Raw genomic sequence first — 22,697 nt, 5'->3', positions numbered from 1 at the left:
CATTTCACCAAAAACCATGCGTTTTCAATTCCAAAACCCAAGTACCACCAACTGGTCATGTTTTGTTGATGTCTTTAATCATAAACAGGTAAATTAATCTATTTTGCTGGGTCAGTGATTATCCCAACTGCTTCCACAGACAGACATCCTCAAAACATGACCTGTTGGGAGTATATCACGCTTGTGGCTGAGAAACACTGCCATTAAGCAATTTTAAAAAAAAGGAGTACAATCATACAAGAAAATCAAATGTACATAAACTGAGCAATGAGTGGGTGGGGGTTGGGAAAGAACGGGGGAGGGGGAGGAAAATGGGGGGGTTTGGGAAACTAGGGGGAGCGGAATGTAGGGGGGTATGTAGTACCAAGGGATGGCATGTGTTGGTGTGTGCCTTCAGTGTAGGTTGTGTTGGTGTGTAATGAAGAGCCAGACACTTGAGATTGAATCCAACCTGTTTATTGATGAGACACAGTGCTCCCCAGGTGGTTCCGTGAGTGGGGTTGGGGTTGAGTGGCGGGTTACATAGTATCCTGGTCAGGGAGTTGGTGAGCCCTTTTAGGGGGCTCCTTACCGTGCGGCCCTTACTTCTGCACGTCCCCTTTGCACTTCTGCACGTCCCCTATGGTCTCAGTCTTAGAGGACCAGGATAGTGATGATGACAATGAAAAGTCCCGTATAGTGACAGTAGCGGCATCCCGCACTGATGGTGTAGTTACTTACTGGTAGGTTGTAGTCCCTGGTTCGTGCACAGTAGTCGTGTACTCCGGTATTGGTCTGGTGGTTGCTGGCACCCTGCGAGCCCGCAGGGTGTACCGGACGGGCGCCCGTCACTGCTCCGAGATGGGGGATGATGCGGTGGTCCGCGTATATAGTTCTGTATCACCTTGCCGTGGGGTTGATGATGAGCTACAAGGTGGGGTAATGCAGTAAGCTGTGTGGGGGTGTGTTGCCTCCAACGCGTTTCGGCCTCAAGCCTTCTTCAAGGAGTTACTGATAGGTAGACTGAGGGGTATTAAATAGGTGGAGGGTGGGTGTGTGGGCGTGACCTGTGGGTTGGCTAGCCTATCGGAGTCGAGGTGTTGAACAGGTGTGGGCTGCATTGGGTAAGAGGCGGCAGAGTGGGTGATTGATATATATTGGCTAGTCAGTGACGGTATAGGGTTAAACTGCGGGCGGGTGGTGTTACCTATTACACATGAGACATAATCAGGGTCTCAACACACACACTGCAGTTTGGCGATATCGGGCCACCCACCTCACGGTTCACATCACGCGCACCCACAATCATGCATATGACTATTTCACATAAATATATTACTATTACATTTATTTATTTATCCCATCAAAGTGACTCTTCATGCACATTTAATTCCCCCAGCAAAGGCGCTCAACGTGGAACACTTGCCGAAGACAGCACCTTCTGGAGCCCAGGTCCCGGCAAGCTAGCGTCACCATGGAGACCAGGACGCTGCCACCGGGAATCCCCTCCCTGGTAGGCAGCAGTACACCATGTGACGCTCGACGCAGGGGGATACCTGCGTCGATGCGTCACACGGCATGCCACACCCCCGGACAACCCGGACCACATGACCTAAGGAAGAGGATAGTGACGTGCACGTGGGAGGTGACGTCAGAGGGCAACCCGACGCTCCCACGGCAACGCTGACCGCCCGACAGCCCGGCCATCACCGCGTGGAGCAGAACGCGCGCCCAAACACACACACCACCCGCCCGCAGTTTAACCCTATACTGTCACTGACTAGCCAATATATATGTCAATCACCCACACTGCCTCCCAATGCAGCCCACACCTGTTCAACACCTCGACTCCGATAGGCTAGCCAACCCACAGGACACGCCCACACACCCACCCTCCACCTATTTAATACCCCTCAGTCTACCTATCAGTAACTCCTTGAAGAAGGCTTGAGGCCGAAACGCGTTGGAGGCAACACACCCCCACACAGCTTACTGCATTACCCCACCTTGTAGCTCATCATCAACCCCACGGCAAGGTGATACAGAACTATATACACGGACCACCGCATCATCCCCCATCTCGGAGCAGTGACGGGCGCCCGTCCGGTACACCCTGCGGGCTCGCAGGGTGCCAGCAACCACCGGACCAATACCGGAGTACACGACTACTGTGCACGAACCAGAGACTACAACCTACCAGTAAGTAACTACACCATCAGTGCGGGATGCAGCTACTGTCACTATACAGGACTTTTCATTGTCATCATCACTATCCTGGTCCTCTAAGACTGAGACCATAGGTCCAGCAAAGGGGACGTGCAGAAGGGCTCACCAACTCTCTGACCAGGATACTACGTAACCCGCCACTCAACCCCAACCCCACTCACGGAACCACCTGGGGAGCACTGTGTCTCACCAATAAACAGGTTGGATTCAATCTCAAGTGTCTGGCTCTTCATTACACACCAACACAACCTACACTGAAGGCACGCACCAACACACGCCATCCCTTGGTACTACCTACCCCCCTACATTCCGCTACCCCTAGTTTCCCAAAACCCCCCCATTTTCCTCCCCCTCCCCCGTTCTTTCCCAACCCCCACCCACTCATTGCTCAGTTTATGTACATTTGATTTTCTTGTATGATTGTACTCCTTTTTTTTTAAATTGCTTAATGGCAGTGTTTCTCAGCCACAAGCGTGATATACTCCCAACAGGTCATGTTTTGAGGATGTCAAAATGTCCCCCCCACCCACTCATAGTTTTTCCCCCCCCAGCACACATTCACGCATAGGAGCGCAGGTGTACCAACCTTCGTCTAGCTTGTAACAGACAGGATCTGGTACTCCTGTTCCATGTGCAGCACCACCATACCCCACTTTCTGCCCCAGCCTACCCACTACCCCCCCGCTCCCCCTTCCCTCCCCCACACATCCAAATAAACTCACCCTCTAAGACCTGGAGCGTGGACCACTCTGTTCATTATAAACTGAACAATGCATATACAGGTCATGTCCTTTGGATATCAGTCATATCAACCCTAAGAAAGACCATTAGCGCAAGGTCTGTGTCGGCATAACAATTATACCTCTCTCCAGTGAATAGACGCAAAGTGCATGTGCATGGCATCTATTCACAGCTTGGGGGCCTCCCAATCCTGCACCGAGGGGGAAGCTCTGTCTCAAAAGACAAGGAACAGGGCTAGCACTAGGTTTCTCAGCACCCAGCGACATTCTGTGTTGCAATGTCAACCCTTCCCTTCCCCGTTTCCTCCCCAAATACCAATAATGCCAGTGGGTGGAGGGCGGGTTGTGGTTCTGGTGCCCTAGTGCGGATGAACTAACAGAACGTGTCATGAGCCGGCCCTGACAAAGATGCCCTTATCTCTCGATGTTAAGAGATCCCCCGCAGGCTGCTCTGCTTGCTATGTCAAGGCACCAGTGGGCTGCTTGTCATACAAGTGTGTTACATAACTTGCAGGGCCGATTCTAGACCAAATAGAGCTCAGGGAAAAAATTCCCATTGGCGTCCACCTTAAAAAATAAAAAATCTATACAGTTTTTTGTATGTTCTAAATAAAAATACACCTTACTTATATGGTAGTTTCTCCGCAACCTCTTCTGAAATTGATCCTCCCTGGGTAGACAGTGTCTTCAGCCGGTATTTGACATCAATGTAGGAGGTCACATGGTCTGGAAGATGCCTATATTTCTGTAGAAATATATCCAATGTCATCATCGTACAACAGAGGTTCAACCAGATTCATGCTTCCTGTGTCACCTCCTGCTCCCTATGTCTCTCCAGCCTCATCCCTCTCTGCATCTCGCCAGCGCCATCCCCTGCATCTCTCCAATGCCATCCCCCGTGAATCACAAACGTCTCCCATCTGTGTCTTTCCAGTCTCACCCCCCTACGTCACTCCATTACCACCTTCCTGCCATCTCTCTCTAGTAGCACCATCCTGCCCTATCTCCCACCAGCGCCACCATCCTGCCGTCTTCTCCAGCGCCACCATCCTGCCATCTTCTCCAGCACACCATCCTTCCGTCTTCTCCAGTGCCACCATCCTGCCCTCATGCCCTGTCTCTGTCCAGCACCACCATCCTGCCCTGTCTACCACCAGCGCCACCAACCTGTCCTGTCTTCTCCAGCGCCACCATCCTGCCCTTATGTCCTGTCTCCGTCAAGCACCACCATCCTGCTCTGTCTTCGTCCAGCGCCACCATCCTGCCCTCATGCCCTGTCTCCCTCCAGCACCACCATCCTGCCCTCATGCTGTCTCCCTCCAGCACCACCACCCTGCCCTCATGCCCTGTCTCTGTCCATCATCACCAACCTGCCGTCTCCATCCAGCACCACCATCCTGCCCTCATGCCGTCTCCCTTCAGCATCAGCATCCTGCCTTCATACACTGACTCTGTCCAGCACCACCAATCTGCCCTAATGCCCTGTCTCCCACCAACACCACCATCCTGCCCTGTCTTCTCCAGCACCACCATCCTGTCCTGTCTCCGTCCAGCATCACCATCCTGCCCTGTCTTCATTCAGCGCCCTGAATCCGCCACTGCTGCTATCCCATGAGTTTTGGCACTTCAGTGTATAATGTATAGCAGTGTACGTGGTAGGGTGTATAATAGATATTATTGTACACAGTAGTGGTGTACATACAATAACTAGCAGCAGGGCCGTAGCTTGGGTAGTGCGGCCGGTGCCATCGCACAGGGCACCACAGGTCAGGGGGTGCTGTTTGGGACTGTCAAATTTCTGTTTATTATCATTCTTGCTTGTAGCTTCCTCTTATTTCATCCCCAGCATCTCCTGGCCTCCCCTATCTCTTCCCTGGCCCTTCCCCATGAAGCCATGGCCCTTTTTTGAGTGCATTATGTCCCTTTGAAAAATGAGGAGGCGCCAATGCTCTTTATGGCACAGGGCACCAAAAAGTCTAGTTACGGCTCTGACTAGCAGTATACACAGAGTGTATAATAGACATGAGTGATGGTGTACATATAAAATACAGCAATATACATAGCAGGCTGTATAATATATGATACATAGTAATGGTGTATACATAATATATAGCAGTCTGCACAGGACATCCCAGCTTCTTCTTGCAGGGCTGAAGATTACACACAATCACTATTCCAGGCTAGAAACCAACAGCAGTCAGTCCCTCTTCCTCTATGGTCACGCCCCCGGACTGGCGGCCAATCACAAGGCAGACTGTGTGTTGTGCTGCAATTTGCATACGAAAGCGTGTCAGCCAATGAGAGCTCCCCACTCATTAGCATGCACCTTGGCTCATTAGCATGTGGGCTGCGTTCAGCGCTAGGAGGGAGCGGAGTGGCTGCGGCAGTTACACTGTATGCCTGATACTAGCGCTGCTGCGCTCCCGGGAGCAGGAGGCGGGGACAGGAGCTGCCCCTTGTGTGCTGCTGCTGTAGTGATTGCTGGCTGCGGGAGAGGAGAGAGGGAAACGCTGCTGCCCTGGGTCCCGGGAGCACACTGCATGGAGTAATCCCTCCCAGCGCCCGGCCGCCGCTCATTGTCTATAGAGAAGCAGGGGTTTGTGCAGCCCTCACTGGCGGGGATAAGGATGAGCTGCCCAGGCTGGCTGCTGGCTCTGACCGCCCTCCTATTGCTGTTGATCTCCCCTTCCTCAGGTGGGCCCAGCGGGGCTTCATCGCCGTCCCCCTGCCCGGTGCCATGCCGCTGCAACGCGGAGAGAGGAGTTGACTGCTCCGGGAGAGGGCTGCTGGCGGTTCCCGGGGGTCTCAGCGTCTTCACCAACATGCTGTGAGTATGGCAGGTGGGGGGTGAGGTGCAGGGGGGCTCCCAGTGCCCTCAGGAAGGGGCAGATGCGGGGGGAGGACTCCGGTGCCCTCAGGAAGGGGCAGTTGCATGCTGCGGGCTCTTGCTGTCTAGGAGCAGGCTCGGGTCGCTGCTGTGCCCGCAGCATTCATATCACTTTATCCACTGAATAAACCTACTTGCAGCCATGTATCAGAGTTCCCCTGGTCATGTAGCAGTTCTATAGCAGGAGCCACAGAGTGGGGTCACTTCTGCTGCTACTTTACATGATAACCAAACTCCTGCAGTGCATCAAAGGGGGCTGCAATGTCTCACAGCTGGGCCACCGCTGCCCTCCTCTACCCTCAGCCTGGCATTCACCTGCTTACTCCATAACCCTGGTCAGACATCTCCACTCTGCTCTGTGTATATCGCCTATGAAGCACTGGACACTACTGATACTATATGTCGTTGATACTGGTGATCATGGCCAACTATATCTGAGTGTATTGTATTCATGATTCTTTAGCCCCATACATACTGGATGATTTTTATGAACGATAATGACATCTTTAAACGATATATCGTTCAAATCGTCCAGTGTGTAGGCACTACGCTATGGACGATGCACGCTCCCAAGTGTCGTTAACGATATCCCCAGTCGTCTGTACTTGCAGTACAATCTGGGGATATAGTTTAGTGTTTACCCAGCTTTATACTCTGTCTCACTTAATATTAGTTTTTGGATTATTCTTAGTATTTTTAGAGTTGCATGATGTTGATTATCTGTCCTGCTCCTGCAGTAATATTGATAATATAATTTCTTTACACTACCTACCTATGCCGGTACGATAGATGACATCTAGCACCCAGGTCTTGGTGTAGAAAGCACCATAGCAGTACATGGCATGGCAGCACTAGCTGCTTACAAATGTTTTGACTGTGCCCATGGTCTGTAAAGTTTTGTGACTGGTGCCTAGAGTGGGCATCAGAGTTGCCTTCAGTTGATTTGTTTCATCGTAGCCTTCTGCCCTCAGTTCCATGATTGTTATTGTAGCTACCAAAATACATCAACAAAGTTCCTCTGTAACTTTGACAATTGACACTTCTTAATGGACCAATCATCACATTTCTTTCATAAGCCTATATGTGTAGAGTTGGTATGTTCTCCCCAATATTTGAATGGGCTTCCCCCTTGTGTTCCCGTTACCTCCGACAATCCAAAACATACTGGTAGGTTAATTGGCTCTGACAAAACATTAACCCTAGTGTATTTATGTGTAAATGTAATAGGGAATATAGATTGTAAACTGTCAGGGACTGCTGTGAATGTCCATATAATCTCTGTAAAGATCTGCGGAATATGTGTGCGCTATATAACTGTTAATAAATAAATGCTACCTATGTTTCATATTGTATTAATACTTCACAGAAAAGTTCTTCTACAATTTGTATGTAAATAATCAAAGCCAAGCACTTGCAATTGCATAGTGCCTATATACACTTGTCAGAAGAGTACTGTTACTATATAGATGTTTGTTTATGTTGCCAGTGTACTATTTAAAATGTAAGCTCTTCTGGTCAGGGAGCTCAAATTCCTCCTGTTAGTATTGCATGACTTGCCTTATATTCCGGCTTTGGTTTTTGTAGTTCAAATGCTGTTTACTTTGGTGTTACTATGTAAACAATTATATACATAGATGACATGCATAGCATGTACATGTGTTTTGGCTTCCAGTCTAGTTTGCTGTTCTATTGTAGTCAGGTTTTGTTGTTTTATATTTGTCTGTAGGCAGAGGAAAAAAGACTCGCTCCCTGCAGAGGTTGATACATGACGAGCCTCTCTGTAGAATGCAATATTGTTGAAGTCCTCCTGCAATTACCCCTACTGACCTCTCTTCCCACCCAGAAAGTCACAATGCTCTAGCTATGTAATCCTGGTGTTTATTACAGCATAACCAATAGACTTGGGAAACATAGTGAGTTCTAGTACCTGACTATGGGAAGGTATCTGCTACTTAATTCCTGTTGGCTACTGATTTAACTATTCTAGTCCTAGAGATCAATAGTCAGAAAATAAATGACATCAAACGTCAAAGACCGATGGACTGGCAATGTATCCTGGGATATGTAGTTCCACAACTGCTTTAGAGCTACTGGCAAGGAGAACATTTAGCCTAATGTGACAAGCAGCCTATTTGTATGACACTTTCTTGAGACATTTCTATCTCCTGTGTCAATTTACTTCCGCTAGCAGTGTAAACTTGTACAAATAAATCAGTTCCTTTGTAGTAACATGTATGTGTATATATAGTGTGCTTGTTACAGATTGCACAGATTTTAAGGCCCCATGTATCAACAATCCCTATTACCATGGAATTTTTAGTTTAGTATCACAGTGATACTAAGAGTATGCCTTTTGTTTTAACATTACTTGCCCCCTCCCCGGTGAGGTCCATCGATAGCCTATCGAGTGATAAAGAGGTTATGTCTCGTTGAATAGGACCCTTAGATCTTGCCTGTGTATGTGTGTAGAGATATATATTTATTCTCTCTATCCAATTTTTTTTTTTTTTTTTTTAATAAAGCTTATATTGATGAGTCCCTGATAGACCAACTGCTAGAGTGCGGATGTTATTTTAGCGACAAAGCTGGAAAGTTGTTGCTTTGTGAGTGGTTTTATTAGTGTTTTATGTTGTGAATCTTCGTGAATCATTAAAGTACCAGTTTATTGTCTGCTAACCTAATATAAGTTAAAGAATGTTTTTACTGTTGAAGGTAGCAAACATTGACCTCGGATGAGGAATAAAACATCTACACTTAATTGTTAGATGTTGAGGCTGTTATCTATAGTATGCAGCTTACCGTCCTTGTCATTTTTATACAAGGCTATATCAGGGTTTGCATTTGAACGGTTCAGACTTCTTTTATATCCCAGACAAGTCTTGGCTATAAATTAAATCAATATGATTCTTGTTCCTCACTCCAGATGTGATACAGGTCAACTGTTTGGCAAGAGGGAACTCCAAACCCCCCCCCCCCCCCCCCCCACAAATATGCTTTCCAGTGCAAGCCGTCCTGTTAATTTTCCTGTGGTTTAGCTCTTTCCCTCTACACGGAAAGGCATATTTGTGACCCTGTAATGTAGGTTGAGTTGATTAATAATGACCTAATTTGCATTACTTTTATTTCTCTCCTTAAATGCAGCCATTTAGGTTTAGCTACACAAAAGATGGTTGTGGTAAAGCTGTCTGTATTTTAAGGAGGGTAGGGGGGAGTTCTACTGGCGGCTCTTTTTTCTTTTTCTTTTGTATAACCTATAAATATATACCTTTTTATAAATATAAAGGCTTTAAAACCTGAACTGCAACACTTATAAACAGTGCAAAAGTAAATGCGATATATGTATTAAGTGATGTTACAGTACTTATAAATACCGTAAATTATAGCTGTAAAATCACATTTTTATTATAAGAAGTTTGTGTTTTATAAGTGATTGTTATGGATGTTGGTCACCTCGGATTTCTGTGACCTGTATTGAAGCTTTCTGCTACAGTCTATTTTTGTATGGTTGCAAAATTCTTTGGCGAATTCTGACATCCTTATAGCTTACAGGAGGGAGTGCGTTATGCCATGTAAATCGAACAATTTGTAAAGGGCAGCAGTGTCCTGCAAAGGCTCTACAGTTGTCAAATAAGCCCTACCTTTCACATAGTCGCAATGATTTCACTAGGTTTCCTGTATGGCATAAGATTGATATACTAATTAACGTGTACTTGACACGGTGGCAGCCATTTTGTACAGGAACTGCTATTACTTATGCCTCACTCGACGATGTCGCTGTTTTGTAGTGAATTCATAGGCTGCATTCTTAAGACTATTGGTTTAGCCCAAAAGTATGTGAACAGAAGACTTCTTAATGGCTTATGACAATGCTTCTGAAACGTTGTCCTCGAGACACGCTAACAGTCCAGGTTTTAAGGCTATCCATGCTTGAGCACAGGTGACTTTATTAGTACCTCGGTCATGTTGATTTAACAATCTGTGCTCAAGTATGGATATTCTTAAAACCTGGACTGTTAGTGTCTTAACAGAGTTGGAGAAGTGCTTTTTTAGGATACAAAATTTGACTTTGCTAAGTGCTGCTAGTTTTTGTTAAATTATAGTGTTTACTTTTAGTGATTCACTATTCAGATATGTATGTGCTGTGTGTATGCTAACTGAAGTATTGCACATCAAATAACTGTTTGGAATACAATAAATGAGGCCTTAGTTCTGGATCATAGGTGGATACACCCCTGCCCATCTCCCATGGTGTTGGTTACTTTTCATATTTGGTGCTACCGGTTATGCATTGTAATTTACAGTTTAATAATAAACGTTATTTTAACCATGGACCAATCTTCTATGTTATGATTTCGAGACAATTCTGCCCTATTCTGCATGTGTGGTCTAATACTTGTTCACAACTTTTTTTTTTGGGGCTTCCAATTATTTTGTTACATAAACCCCCCGTTTGCCATGTTGTTTTTTAGGTTGCCGGTTAATTTAATCAGAACTTTTTGTACATTGCAATTGCTCTACCTATGGGGATTTTGGTCTTTTAGAAAAAGCATCAGCTGCAACAGGACAATGCAGGGATACATTATGTAATTACATTAGTGTAAATGCTGTATATTTTGGCGATTGTACAGACACGATCGAGAACTATTGTGGTAAAGGAATTTGAAAGTAAACAAGCAAGCAGCAACAAGTTAGGATATTTGGCTTCCTACATGTAATATCTGACAACCTGTAAACTGAAGTCAGTGTGCACAGTAGATTTAAGTTCTTTTTATTTTTTTTTTATTTTATAGGTTAATTTTTTTTTTTTATAGTAGTGTTATAGATAACATTTATTTCCCCCCATTGAATATTTGTTTATATTAGGTCTAAATGATTACATCCTCTTCATCATTTAATGAAAACCTCTTCCAATTGTTGAATAATTATTTTGGAGAAATAATTCTAGCGACCATGCTGCGCATGGGGGGCTCCGAAGCATATGGTGGTCACTGCACCCATGCTAATGAAGTTGCATCGGCGGAAAATGCTTACGTTTTCATTGCAGCGTTATGGTCTGGGGAATGTTTTCATGGCATTCTCTGGGCCCACTCATCCATGTGGAAGGTACCTTCTACCGATATGGTTATGAAGCCAGCCTTGCAGAGCACTTACACCCATACATGCTGATTGTCTTCCCTGAGGCGGATGGGATCTTCCAACAAGACAATGTGACATGTCACACGGCTAGAAATGTCCAGCAGTTGTTTGACGAGTACGACCAAGACATCCAAGTACTTCCCTGGCCCCCTAATTACCTGGACTTGAACCCAATTGAGCACCACGATAATTGTTTGCTCTATGGATACTCCACCACGCAACCCTCCAGCAGCTGTGGGATGCACTGCAGTCAGCATGGTTCCAGATACCTGTGCCAACCTACCAGCACCTTTGAGTCACTCCCAGCCCGTCTAGCAGCTGTCCATGCTGCACACAGCGGTTATTCTGGCTATTAGTTGGTGGTCATAATAATGTGACTCGACTGTGTAGTTGTCCATAAGCATGCACTCAGTAACTGATGCACTTTTCAGGGTGTTCAACAAATGTCACACCTCTCCAATCCTGAGATGTGTGACTCATACCCCTTTCAGACATACTGAGATTCCCGGGATTTTGGCCTGCCTCGGCCAAAATTCCCGGGTCTCATGTCTGTGTGAAGGGTACCTACCCGGGAACACGTTCCCGGGTAGCCGCCCCTGCAATCGACCAGGGTTTTTCCCAGGACTTAAGTCCCGGGAAATTACCCTGCTTCTGTCTGAATGGTGCTACCCGGGAATTTACTACTCCCGGGCAGCACCAAACAGCTTTGACATGTAGCTGACAGCGCAAAGCGTCCTATAGGACGCTTAGTACTGCTGCTGCTCACCACCCCCAACACCGGCCGGCTGTGCCACAGCGGGCCGCCCGCACTCCCGCTGGACCACCAGGGAATTAAAATAAATGTTAAAAAATGATGATAAAAAAAAAAAAACTGCATTACGATTGGCCGGCTTTTGGCTGGGAGGAGCAGACGGCAGAGAAGAGGCAGGTAAGCAGAAAAACCCTGCTCTTGTCTGAAAGGGGTCTACCTGGGAATTTCCCGGGTAGACACTGTAGTGTGAAAGGGGGGTCTCGACCAAATACCCGGGAATTTGCACAGGAGAAATTCCCGGGTCTGAGCAGCAAATTTCCCGGATTGTATGTCTGAAAGGGGTATTAATCATACATAAAATAAAAGAGCACTCGCTTTAGAAACAAACTTTTTTTATTTGTATCATGATGTGATGATGCCGGCTGTATCTAGTGCTGAGGGGGTCTTGATAATGGTCACATCTGTGACCAAAACGACGACCATACCGGACCAGGTTATGGTGACATTTTATGGATTACCTACTTTTAGATAAGTACCGCACATGACTAGTATAATATACTATGGTGGTTTAATATTAAATCGAAGGTGATTTTTTATTCTATTTTTTTTATATATAAAAAAATTAAATTACCTATATCATGCTGAGATGCAATGTTACTATAGACTCCCAGTGAGTTTCCTTAAGTCATTTTGCTTTTTTAATAGGCAAATCAAACAATGTGGAACAAGCTGCCGCAGAGCGTTTTATGCAACTGTTTTTCAGTGTGCCACGGGCAAATTTGGCACCAATCTGCTTCAGCCCCCCTCTGGCATGAACAGATCACTTTGGTGAATGTACAGTAGTATTAGCACAGATGCTGACAAATCCAGCAAGTTGGATTCCTCCTGTTTTGTACTTGATTCACGTTGTTCCATCCTAATAAACAGCCTCTTATTTCTTGGCATCCAGTAGTGACGGGTCTTGTTGAACGTCCTTTTGGCATGCCCTCTGTTTCCTGGAGAAACATACAGGATTTGTCCACTGTTTTACTTCTTTTTTTTTTTTTTTTTAATTTGTGAAAAAGCAATGAAGCTGTATATATTGGAAGTTGTATTTCAAATAAAAAAAACAAAAGCAGTTAGTATGATTAACATTACAGAACCGAAGCAGTGAAAATAGGCTTCCTTACCCCAAAATAGCCTATTATTTGCTTAAACATAAATAAGAAGCAGGATCACTTTCTTCCTCATAGGTGAGGATTTTTAGTTTTATTCCTTTTTTAAACAAAGCTATATCGGGTGTAGAGTTTGTGCTGCAGTGATGTCACTTACCCCGCGTGAGTTCATTAGCTTGTGTTTTGGCTAAAATCTTTTTTACAGTCTGTATATGGCTAATCATGTGATCACAGGTACACCTTTTTAGAGGTCTATTTACTAAGCAGTGTTAGGAGACAGAGTGCCAAGTGATAAGTCTGTGATACGGTACCAGCCAATCAGCTCCTAACTGCCATCTCACAGGCTGTGGTTTGAAAAAATGACAGTTGGGAGCTGATTGGCTGGTACCTTATCACAGACTTATCACTTGGCACTCTGTCTCCTAACACTGCTTAGTAAATAGACCCCTTAATAATCTAAAGTTTTGATCACATCTTGTGTGTATGTAAAGTCTGATTAATTTATTCTCTGCAACCGTCATGTATCTGATGTGCCGAGGACAGACCATTCCTGATTTTCATACTCATTTAGATGTGTGTTTATGATGAGGCGATTATAAACCTTTTGAACTGTACCATAATGTATTTCTTGCTTTGTGAATGGGGCTGTCAAATGAAATTACCACTTTAATCTTTTTAAAAGCCCTTAGTAACAGGTGAAGGGGATGAAGGAAGATCTGAACCCTTCTGTACACGACTCGGTGAGGGAGGGAGTCGGTGGTTTGCTTTCATGCGTATTGGTTTGTTGATGCGGTTATTGTCTGATACTCTTCCATTACAGGTACATGCATCAAATAAGAAAATGATAGACCAGAGTATTTCCTTTCTGGAATAAGGGTGTTTCGTACATATTGTGACAAGAATCACATAGACCGGGTAAAATCCATCAGTAGCTTTTATTGCTCACCACAGGCAGGTATACAGGATATGGCAGTTTCACAGGCAAGATGTTACACAGTCTTCCAAACAGCAATATTCCTTCAGTGGACTCGCAGGTCCAGGTCCCCTAACACTAGCCACCACCTGGCCTGTAAGCTGGGCGACTATCTCGCCATCAGGCTCAGTTTCCCTAGTGTCTCTGCAGTTCTTAAACGAGCCTCACACAGGTGTCTGTAATCAGCTGCCTTTCCAGACTCCGATTGAGGCAACACCTGAACTGGACATTACACATTCCTAATGCCTTTGCTCTGCCAAACCTGGGAGATCTGGATATTCCACATTTACTTCATGTGGAATTATGCTGACCCTGTCACAATATCTATCACAGAATACACCCTTAGCGGTCAAACCCCAGTTTGTGGGGGTTTGACAACATTTCTCATATGCACCAAGCCAACGCCATCTTCTAATGGAGTTGCCCTGTAGAAGCCTATGGTCTTTTATTCGGAGAGTGATGTGAGAGGAATCCAGTTGGATCCCACTCATCGACATACGCGTCCTTCTGTGTAATTAACACCGTCATGCATGCGAAGAGTGGCGGGATGCGTCACATCCCGAACGCGATATCTCATGCATCCCACCCTCATTCATTTTACCTTGAACTACCGTTAATAGTACTTGAAGGAAATATACGTTGCAAGTTGCTTTTAATTGAAATTGGTGTTTGTGAATAACTTTTTTTAATAATTAGATTTATTGTCATAAACCTAAACTTGCCTAGTGTGAATTCCAGTATCTTCATTCCCTAAGTGAACACCAGACCCCTGTTTTCTATGCAAACAACATTACCTACACTGCATTTGTTTTGGCATAAGGAAGACCGAAGCCATTTTATACGCCCGGCGGAATTTAAACTTCGAGGCTGTATCAGAATACATTTAGGAGCAAGGATTAAAACTCTAAGGAGTGTCCCCATTTACAATTAGAGGTGTTGGGCTGAGTTGCTGGTTTAACATGGTAATTTTCTGGTTGGGAGGTCATTTGCCTCTTTGGAAGTTTCCCACCCACTTTTTATGATTGGAGGAACGGAAACTGTGGCAGTCTCGCAGTAGTTCTTGAGTTGCTCTCCCCGCCAATACACAGGTTTTGACTGATTTAACCCTAGGTCATCGACCTCACGACGGGCCTTCTGTGTGTTATTGGCAGGTGAGCTTGGATACCTCGAGTTGGCAGTTGCCCCATATACACTTTTCATTGGATTATTTGGGCCAGATGGGGATACTGCAGGTAGGGCCATTCTTTCTTCACTGCCATACCTTTTCCCTCCTTTCCATAAATAAATAAAGCTGACCCTTTTCCATGCCAATATGTCTAGGTGACTATTGCAGGTCTGTGTTTTCCTCTCTTCACCTTGTGTCGTAAATTTGCAGTTCTACTTCATTTTGAATCTCTGCATATCTTGCTCTTTTATACATATAGTATGTTAGAGGACAGCTAAACCTATAATATAAGTTACTTCATAAAAAATGGCTAATAAAATGAATGTATGCCTACATGTAAAATAATCAGGATCTCATCTGAACTAATGATAGTCAAGAACTTAAGTTGATTATGGTGGAGACAAGTTTCCCGACGTTCTACCCATAAGCCTATTTATGGCACCATCACGGTATGGAATGTTGTCCAGACTCTAACAAATGAAATTACGTGAGGCCTAGTGTTATGTAGTGAATGTGGTTTCCATTGTTTGGGTTTGATTCCATCACAAGTTTTTACGTAGTTCTTTTAATATCCATAGGTGGAAACTCTGTCATTATAAATACTACTTCATGTGTGAGGGCAGCACATGGTTAGCATTACTGCCACACAGCACTGAGGTTGTTGGTTTGATTCCTGTTAAGGCCCCGAATGTGTGGAGTTTGTATATCCTGCCTGCGTGGGTTTCCTCCGGGTGCTCCGGTTTCCTCCCACACTCCAAAAATATACTGGTAGGTTAATTGGGTCCCAACAAAAATTAACCCGTGTGTGTGTGTGTGTGTGTGTGTGTGTGTGTGTGCGCGCATGTGGTAGGGAATATAGATTGTAAGCTCCACTAGGGCAGGAACTGATGTGAATGGACAAATATTCTCTGTAAAGCACTGCGGAATATGTGTGCGCTATATAAATAACTGGAAATAAATAAATAAAAGGATTTTCTATTTCACTCTAGTTATCTTTATACTTTTATTCACCACATTGTTTTCAGTTAATTTGAATACACTGAGGGGTGCCTTACATTTCTCTATGTATACTTGCAGGTAGACGTGCCACAAGTCGAGAACCCTTGCTTTATAATATGGATTTACTCTTAAATGACTCTCATACTTTATTTACCTTTACACATTTGCATAACTGTAAGTACAAAAGCATTGAACTTTCAAGTAACAACTTAAAGGCACATGCACTGAAGCGAGGTCCAAATAGAAAAGATTAGTAAATGCTAAAATTGTTCGCATTAAACTATGTAGACAAGTGATTGGACACCCCTATGCAAGCGAAATGCATACCATTGCACAGGAGTTCGAAATGGTCACTAATGTGGCAGTTTCGACAAGAACACTTCGTAGGGAGGCCCATGCACTTGCAGTTCTATGGAAACAACAAATTTTATCAGGCCGACAATGCCACTTGTCATGTTTCCAGGGCGACACTGGACTGGTATACAAAAATTTCGTCCAGCTCAGGGCAGAATTCAATTGTTTTTGCGGCCTGGACTTCCCATCTAAAGTGATGGGAGATCGCGGGCCGCTCTTCAATTGTTCCAGCTTTTCACACTGATCGCGCCCAAAGTGGTAGGGTTTAGCCGCGTAAATCGGCTAACCACGACCAAACTGCTGGGCGCGAATGCGAAAAGGGCCGTTTGGGGGCCCAAACAGGTCACTTTTCGCCGATTTTAGCTCTGACCCCTCTGCGAGCTGAAATGGAGCGCTGGCAGCTGATCGCGCCCGACAGGAGCAACAATTGAATAACTCCGTCGGGTGCGATGGGGGCTGGAAACAATTGAATTCTGCCCTCAGAGTCCAGATCTTGACCCCATTGAGAACCTCTGGGACGAAATGGCGTAACTGGTGCATTCTAGGCATACACAAACTTCTTCAGCGCCACTGTACTTATGGCGGAATGGTGAAACATTCCGCCTGCTGTTGTCCAGGAACTTGTGGACAGTTTACCAAGAAGTGTGTCTGCAGTAATCACTGCACATGGTGGACCTACAAAGTACTGACCTCAATAAAATCTCATTGATCTATTTCCTGCCAGTTTTCAATAACTTTTGTCTACATAGTGTATTATGATATAGAGTGAGGATTTGGGGTGAGTATTAAGGATCTGATTGACAAGCCTTGACTAATTCTAGAATACTGGTCGATAATGAGTTGTGTGACTACCTAAGGTGTTCCTGTTTTGTGGAACTTCTCAGTTGAGTTTGATATTATCCTTGACAAATTTTCAACAATTGTCCGTAACAAAACCATGGGTTTTGAGCTGATATTTGGTGGGTGTTTTCCTTCCAAGATGTATTTTTTTTATTTTGGGGGGGAGGGGGGGGGGGTTATATGGCAGTGTCTAGTTAAATTAAACCCATTGGATTTTGGAACACGTCCCCCAAATGTTTTCAAAGGCCGCCACTTGTCTGTACTGTTTCCGAGACAGAGTGGGCGTAGAGGAGATTATCTGAGGTTTTGAGGGAACAAATTACTATCTGCTATACATTTATATTTGTTTTCACTTTTAGTAGTACTAATAGAAAACTTTATTAACCTGCTTCTCATGCCATCCCATTTTTCATGACCTATTTATATGGCTTGGACCTGTTGCCTCGCATATTTATGTAGGTCAGAGCATAGGACACAACTTTAACAAAATGACTAGGGCTGCTCACTTTACCCTCCACATATGACTGAAAGATGTCATGGATAGATACGATTAGTGGCGGCTTCGGCACAAATATTGGGGTCGCTCGAGCACCCATATCGCCCACAAAGCTGACTGTTGTTCGTAGGAGTATGCTATAGTTGTGGTTAGTAATGAGTGGTATATGAAGGAAATGGCATCTCTCCTCCTGTGGGTGCTCAATCACAGAAAAGGCCAAGAGTGGTCATATGGTCTCCTACATACAAGGCCTAGCTTTAGCTTAGAGCCAGCAAAATGTGTGTGGTGGAATACTGTGCTGAGGAGGGGAATATATTTTGAACGTCAAAGAGCAAAGCTGATTTTATATTATTGGAGAGGTGTGCAAGTTGCTTAATAGCCAGCTCAACCCAAGGGCAGCAGCACTTATTATAATGGATTTGTGGGAAAAGAGGACAGTGCCAGCGGGAAGCTATAGGTGATTGAGGGGTAATTTGAGATATTTAGTTGAGTGTTGCCTCCTATTTTGAGTGGCAAGATTGAAATAGTAATGTTAGTTGTGTGTGTGTGTGTTTTTTTTTTTTTAAATAAGTTTCATATTTTAGGTACTTATAAAAGTTAATTTTGCTTTTCTTAATCCAACTCATCTTCAGAGGCTCCTTTAGTGTGAAGGAGAAGATGCCACAACCCAATTTGAATAAACTGCCCTGACGTATTACAGACCATAGGGACTGCAAGCTCATCTGATACTGTGTATCGAACTAGGACTAAATTTTAAATTGCATCTCTTCCCATCCCAGACACATTTGTTGCAAAGCATTTAAATAAAAACTTTTTACAACTGGTTTATAGTAGGCCATAGGGAATCCATCTGGACCAGGGACCTTGCATGGTTCCTGGAATTCTAGGGCAGTTTTCATTTAGTCTGTTATCTCATTATTCAGGAATTTAACAGATAATAGGTCTAGAGTGACCAGTTTTACAAGAGTGTAAGGACTGTATACTGCACATCAGTATACACTATAGGACTGTATACTGCACATCAGTCTACTGAGGAGGTGCAGTTTTGTGGATATTGTACAGGGAGTAATATGCCTCAGTACGTATGATCGGTATATTGCTGATCTGTTTAGGGTGGTACGGTAGTCTAGGCGGCACCATATGCTATGACCGTAGTATGCTTGTTATTTTTATTGTTTAGTGCTGTATGTATGAAGGATGTGCTTTTAAACGGTTCCATTCCTTCTTGGGTAAACAGTTTTTTGTAAATGAATGACTGAATGTTTAGGGATTACAGTACTGAGAAAACAGACTGTTCATACGTCTCTGGTTATAAAGGATCGTTTAGTAGACCTATTAAATCGAGCTCTGCTTGTTTCATTTCTGTTTTTCTTATTTGCAGATCCATTCCCTTTAGATAGTAGTATTTTATTTTGTCATTCACATTTACGTTACACATGAATGGCTTGGCCCAGTACCTCAGTAGGCGGCTTATGTAGCTTTGCTTTTAGTAAATACCTTGACGAAGCAAATATATGGGATATTTTATTGCGGAGAGCGAAGGCATGCTCTAATTACATTACATTACATTGTATCATATAGGCGTCTCTTTGGTGATGGGCAAATGGCAGCCCTCCGAGTCTTTGCTTGCGGCCCTGCTCCTTACTGCTTGGTTGTGATGGATGTTTGTTACAGCTTGTAATGCTTTGCTTAAAATACCTACTGATATGTTGTTACAGATTGCAGTCTTTTTCTTTGATTAAATGCATTGATTTACCTAATGACTGAGATTAAAGGTGAAGTAGAGCTCTTTTGAAGCTTAGAGAGACTCCCAAAGTGTCAGGTTGTCTATCACTGCTGTATGCAGAGACAGTAATGTATGCAAACCTTATGAAAATGAGAATATTTAAAGGAGGCAAAAGCTGAATGTCTATATAATAATCTGCTCATTTCTTGCAATAAAGTGGCAAATGACTTTTTTATGTTTGTTGTAACTAAACCTAAAATGACCCTTAATAACACTGTATCCAGGTGTTTGCTGTTGTCTTCTGTTATCAGGTTACCTGCGGTATCCTAACAGCTTTATAGAACCCCCCCCCCCCCACTATTTCCTCCTTGATCTTAACCCTTCAGTTGGGTTGAATTATTGAACTCTTTAGATACATTACTGTTAATAGTACTGTAGCTCTTCTATGGGACCACTTGCGTTTTTGCTTTTGTCATCCATTATTTAAAAAAAAAAGTCCTGCTGAATTTGAAGTTAGAAATGAAGGTAATTCTTGACCAGAAATAAAATCTATGTCTGCAATTGGCAAATATCTAGATTTCCAGATGTTGTTTTTTTTTTTTTTCTTTCCCCCTCTGTAATACACTTGATCAGGTCATAAGTGAAGACCGAGGGTGATGATTATAGCAACTTTTTTTTCTACTTCAGGGTCCATAGGGTATCCACAGGATACCTTGGGGTATAGGTGTGACGTCAGTCGCTGGGCACCATAGAGTTAAGCTTTTCAGCCTCCCAGGATGCACTAGGGTCCCCCTCCTATACCCCGCCCCCGAGCCAAGGCACCTCAGTTTAGTTTGGTGCCCGGCCGGCGTCGGGTGCACCTGTCGGAGTGGGGGCTAGAAGAGCCCCTGAAGCTTTCTTCAGTGCAGCTGTGGCTGCACATCTGGATTTACAGCATGGACAGTCAGTCCTGACGTCCATGCTGTCTTCCCTACACCCCCGCCGGTACCAGAATGCCGGTACCGATCCGGGGATGCTGGTGAGCATCTGGGGTCACAGCTAGCGGTGACCCCAGATGTTCCGGACCATGGCCGGATCCAAGGGGGACAAAGGTAAGCAGCGGGGTCCCGCGGTGGGTCCCCGCTGGTCACATGGTCCTAAGTCCCCAGGCAGGGGGCTCCCTGGGGACTGGCTGCAGCGTGGAGCCAGGCGACCAACCTGCGCTTTCCACTACCCCCTGGGACAGCGGACCGCAGCAGAGCGGTAGCGCTGCGGCGTCCCAGGGTTAAATGCATGCCAGGGGAGCGCGCCTTCCCTGTCTCACAGCCGGCGCCTCCCCCGCTGCACACAGCCCTCTCTGCATGTTGCCGACTGGTCCTGTGGCAGCGCTCCTCCCCCAGGCCAGCCTCATCTCTGCTCCTCGGCGGCCATCTTCTCCAGAACGCATGGTGAACGCTGCTGGAAGCGCTGGACGGAAGCATCGTGGTCTGGGTCCCCCCGCATACCTCTCCTCCGCTGTGGCTCAGGTCTGTGTATGCAGCGCTGTGTCCTACCAGGCCCTGTGTCTGTGTAGTTGAGTGATCAGCGCTGTTAGTGCAGGAATTGTTATTTCTCTGCATTGTATGTGACTGTGCTAGCGCTGCCTGTAACTTTTCTTCTCTAAACTGTCAGCTTTATTACTGTCCCTGTTCTTTCTGCTAAAGCCCTTGCGGTGCGGTGCTGCAGGGTGGTCTCTCGCCTATTTAATACTTAATTGGTGAGAGAGGTCACATACGTGGTGCCATCATGTCTGAAAGTAATTTTCTCCTCCGGCTACAGTGTACCACGTGCAAAGTACCGTTAGCGGAGGGGGAGGGTAGCGCGGAGGGCCTTTGCCGGCAGTGTTTGTCCATGGCGCGGCCTATTACGGTTACAGCACCGGTACAGGAGCCGCCCTGGGCTTGTTTCGCTCAGGTGTTAACAGCTTTAGTGGGCCAGTTAGCTCCGCAGCCCGCGTTTACTCCGATGGGTTTGTCCCAGCAGTCTGTGGTGTCGTCACCCATGCAGGGGTTCCCACGACAATTGGTGGTACCCCACAGTCTCCCTATTTCCCCGCTCCCGGGTTCTCAGGAGCCAGCGTGGGTTAACTCCCTGACGAGTTCTGTACAGCACTTGTCGGATGTGTTGCAAGGGGAGTCTGTGATGCGGCCTCATAAAAGGCCGGTGGCGTCTCTGTCCGCTCCTTATGAGGATGACGAAGGGATGTCTGATGATGGGGAGATTCTGGATCCTTACGATCAGGAACCTCTCCATACTAAGGACGCTGATGCTAAGTCCAAAGTATATATTCCTGGACTTATTCGGGCGGTCCGCACAGCCTTGGTGATTGAGGACGAAGTTCCCCCAGCGGCTAAATCTAAGTATGCCTTTTTCAAAGATGTGAAGGGCGATGCCACAGTCTTTCCTCTTTCGGGTCAGTTGGTGGACCATTTAGAGGAGGCGTGGAAACAACCTGGCAAAAGATACCAGCCGCAGAGACGCCTGGCGGTGGCTTATCCGTTCGCGGATAATTATTTTGCTAAGTGGGAATCCCCTCCACAGGTGGATTCTCACGTGACCCGTCTTGTCCGTAGTGCCACATTGCCGATGCCATCCATGTCCTCCCTTAAGGATGCTACGGACCGCAAGGTAGAAATCTGCCTGAAGTCCACTTATTCCCTTGCAGGGGGGGCAGCACGGCCGGCTATGGCCATTTGCTGGGTTGCCAGAGCGATGGAGCGCTGGGCGGATTCATTAGAGGCTTCTTTTGAATCCGACTGTCCGGCCGAACAGGCGGAGTTGATTGGCAATCTCCGTGATTCGGCCACCTACATCAACGAGGCGGCTCTAGACATTAGTACTCTGGTGTTTAGAATTTCTTCAGCAGCGGTAGCTGCTCGTCGCACCTTGTGGCTGCGATCCTGGAAGGCGGACGCAGATTCCAAGAAAGGTCTGGAAGCGTTGCCATTTACCGGAGAAGTTCTCTTCGGTCCGGATCTGGATAAGATTGTGGCCACGCTGGCGGCAGCCAAATCTGCTTGTCTCCCGTCGGCCGCTGCTCCTTCTGGTTCTGGACCATCGTCCTTTCGGTCATCTAGGGCCCAGGGCAGGCCCAAACCACAGTCGTTTCCTCGACAGGCTGGCCCTAAGAAATCGGTCAAGCCCCGGAAGCAGGCATGGAGTACCAGACGTCCGGCCCCCAAGCCAGATGACAAGCCTGCGGCCTGACGGTCCGGGCCTCCCTTTGGGGGATCCCAGGGTGGGAGGCCGCCTG

General features: G+C 45.8%; 1 protein-coding gene across 2 annotated transcripts in view; it reads left to right on the top strand.

Annotated features, from left to right (window-relative positions):
- The first annotated feature begins 5,327 nt into the window (after positions 1-5,327).
- The window catches only part of LGR4 (leucine rich repeat containing G protein-coupled receptor 4), a 116,169-nt gene continuing 98,799 nt past the window's right edge, over positions 5,328-22,697 (top strand). For both annotated transcript variants that reach the window (XM_088470408.1, XM_088470407.1), the window contains exon 1: positions 5,328-5,772. In XM_088470408.1, coding sequence (XP_088326534.1) covers positions 5,573-5,772 — 200 coding nt within the window. In that variant the 5' untranslated portion in view covers positions 5,328-5,572. The remainder of the gene's footprint in view (positions 5,773-22,697) is intronic.

This window comes from Taudactylus pleione, unplaced genomic scaffold (genome assembly GCF_031769625.1).
Source record: "Taudactylus pleione unplaced genomic scaffold, aTauple2 ptg000100l, whole genome shotgun sequence".
Lineage (NCBI taxonomy): Eukaryota > Metazoa > Chordata > Amphibia > Anura > Myobatrachidae > Taudactylus > Taudactylus pleione.
This window is presented reverse-complemented; position numbering and strand designations above follow the sequence as displayed.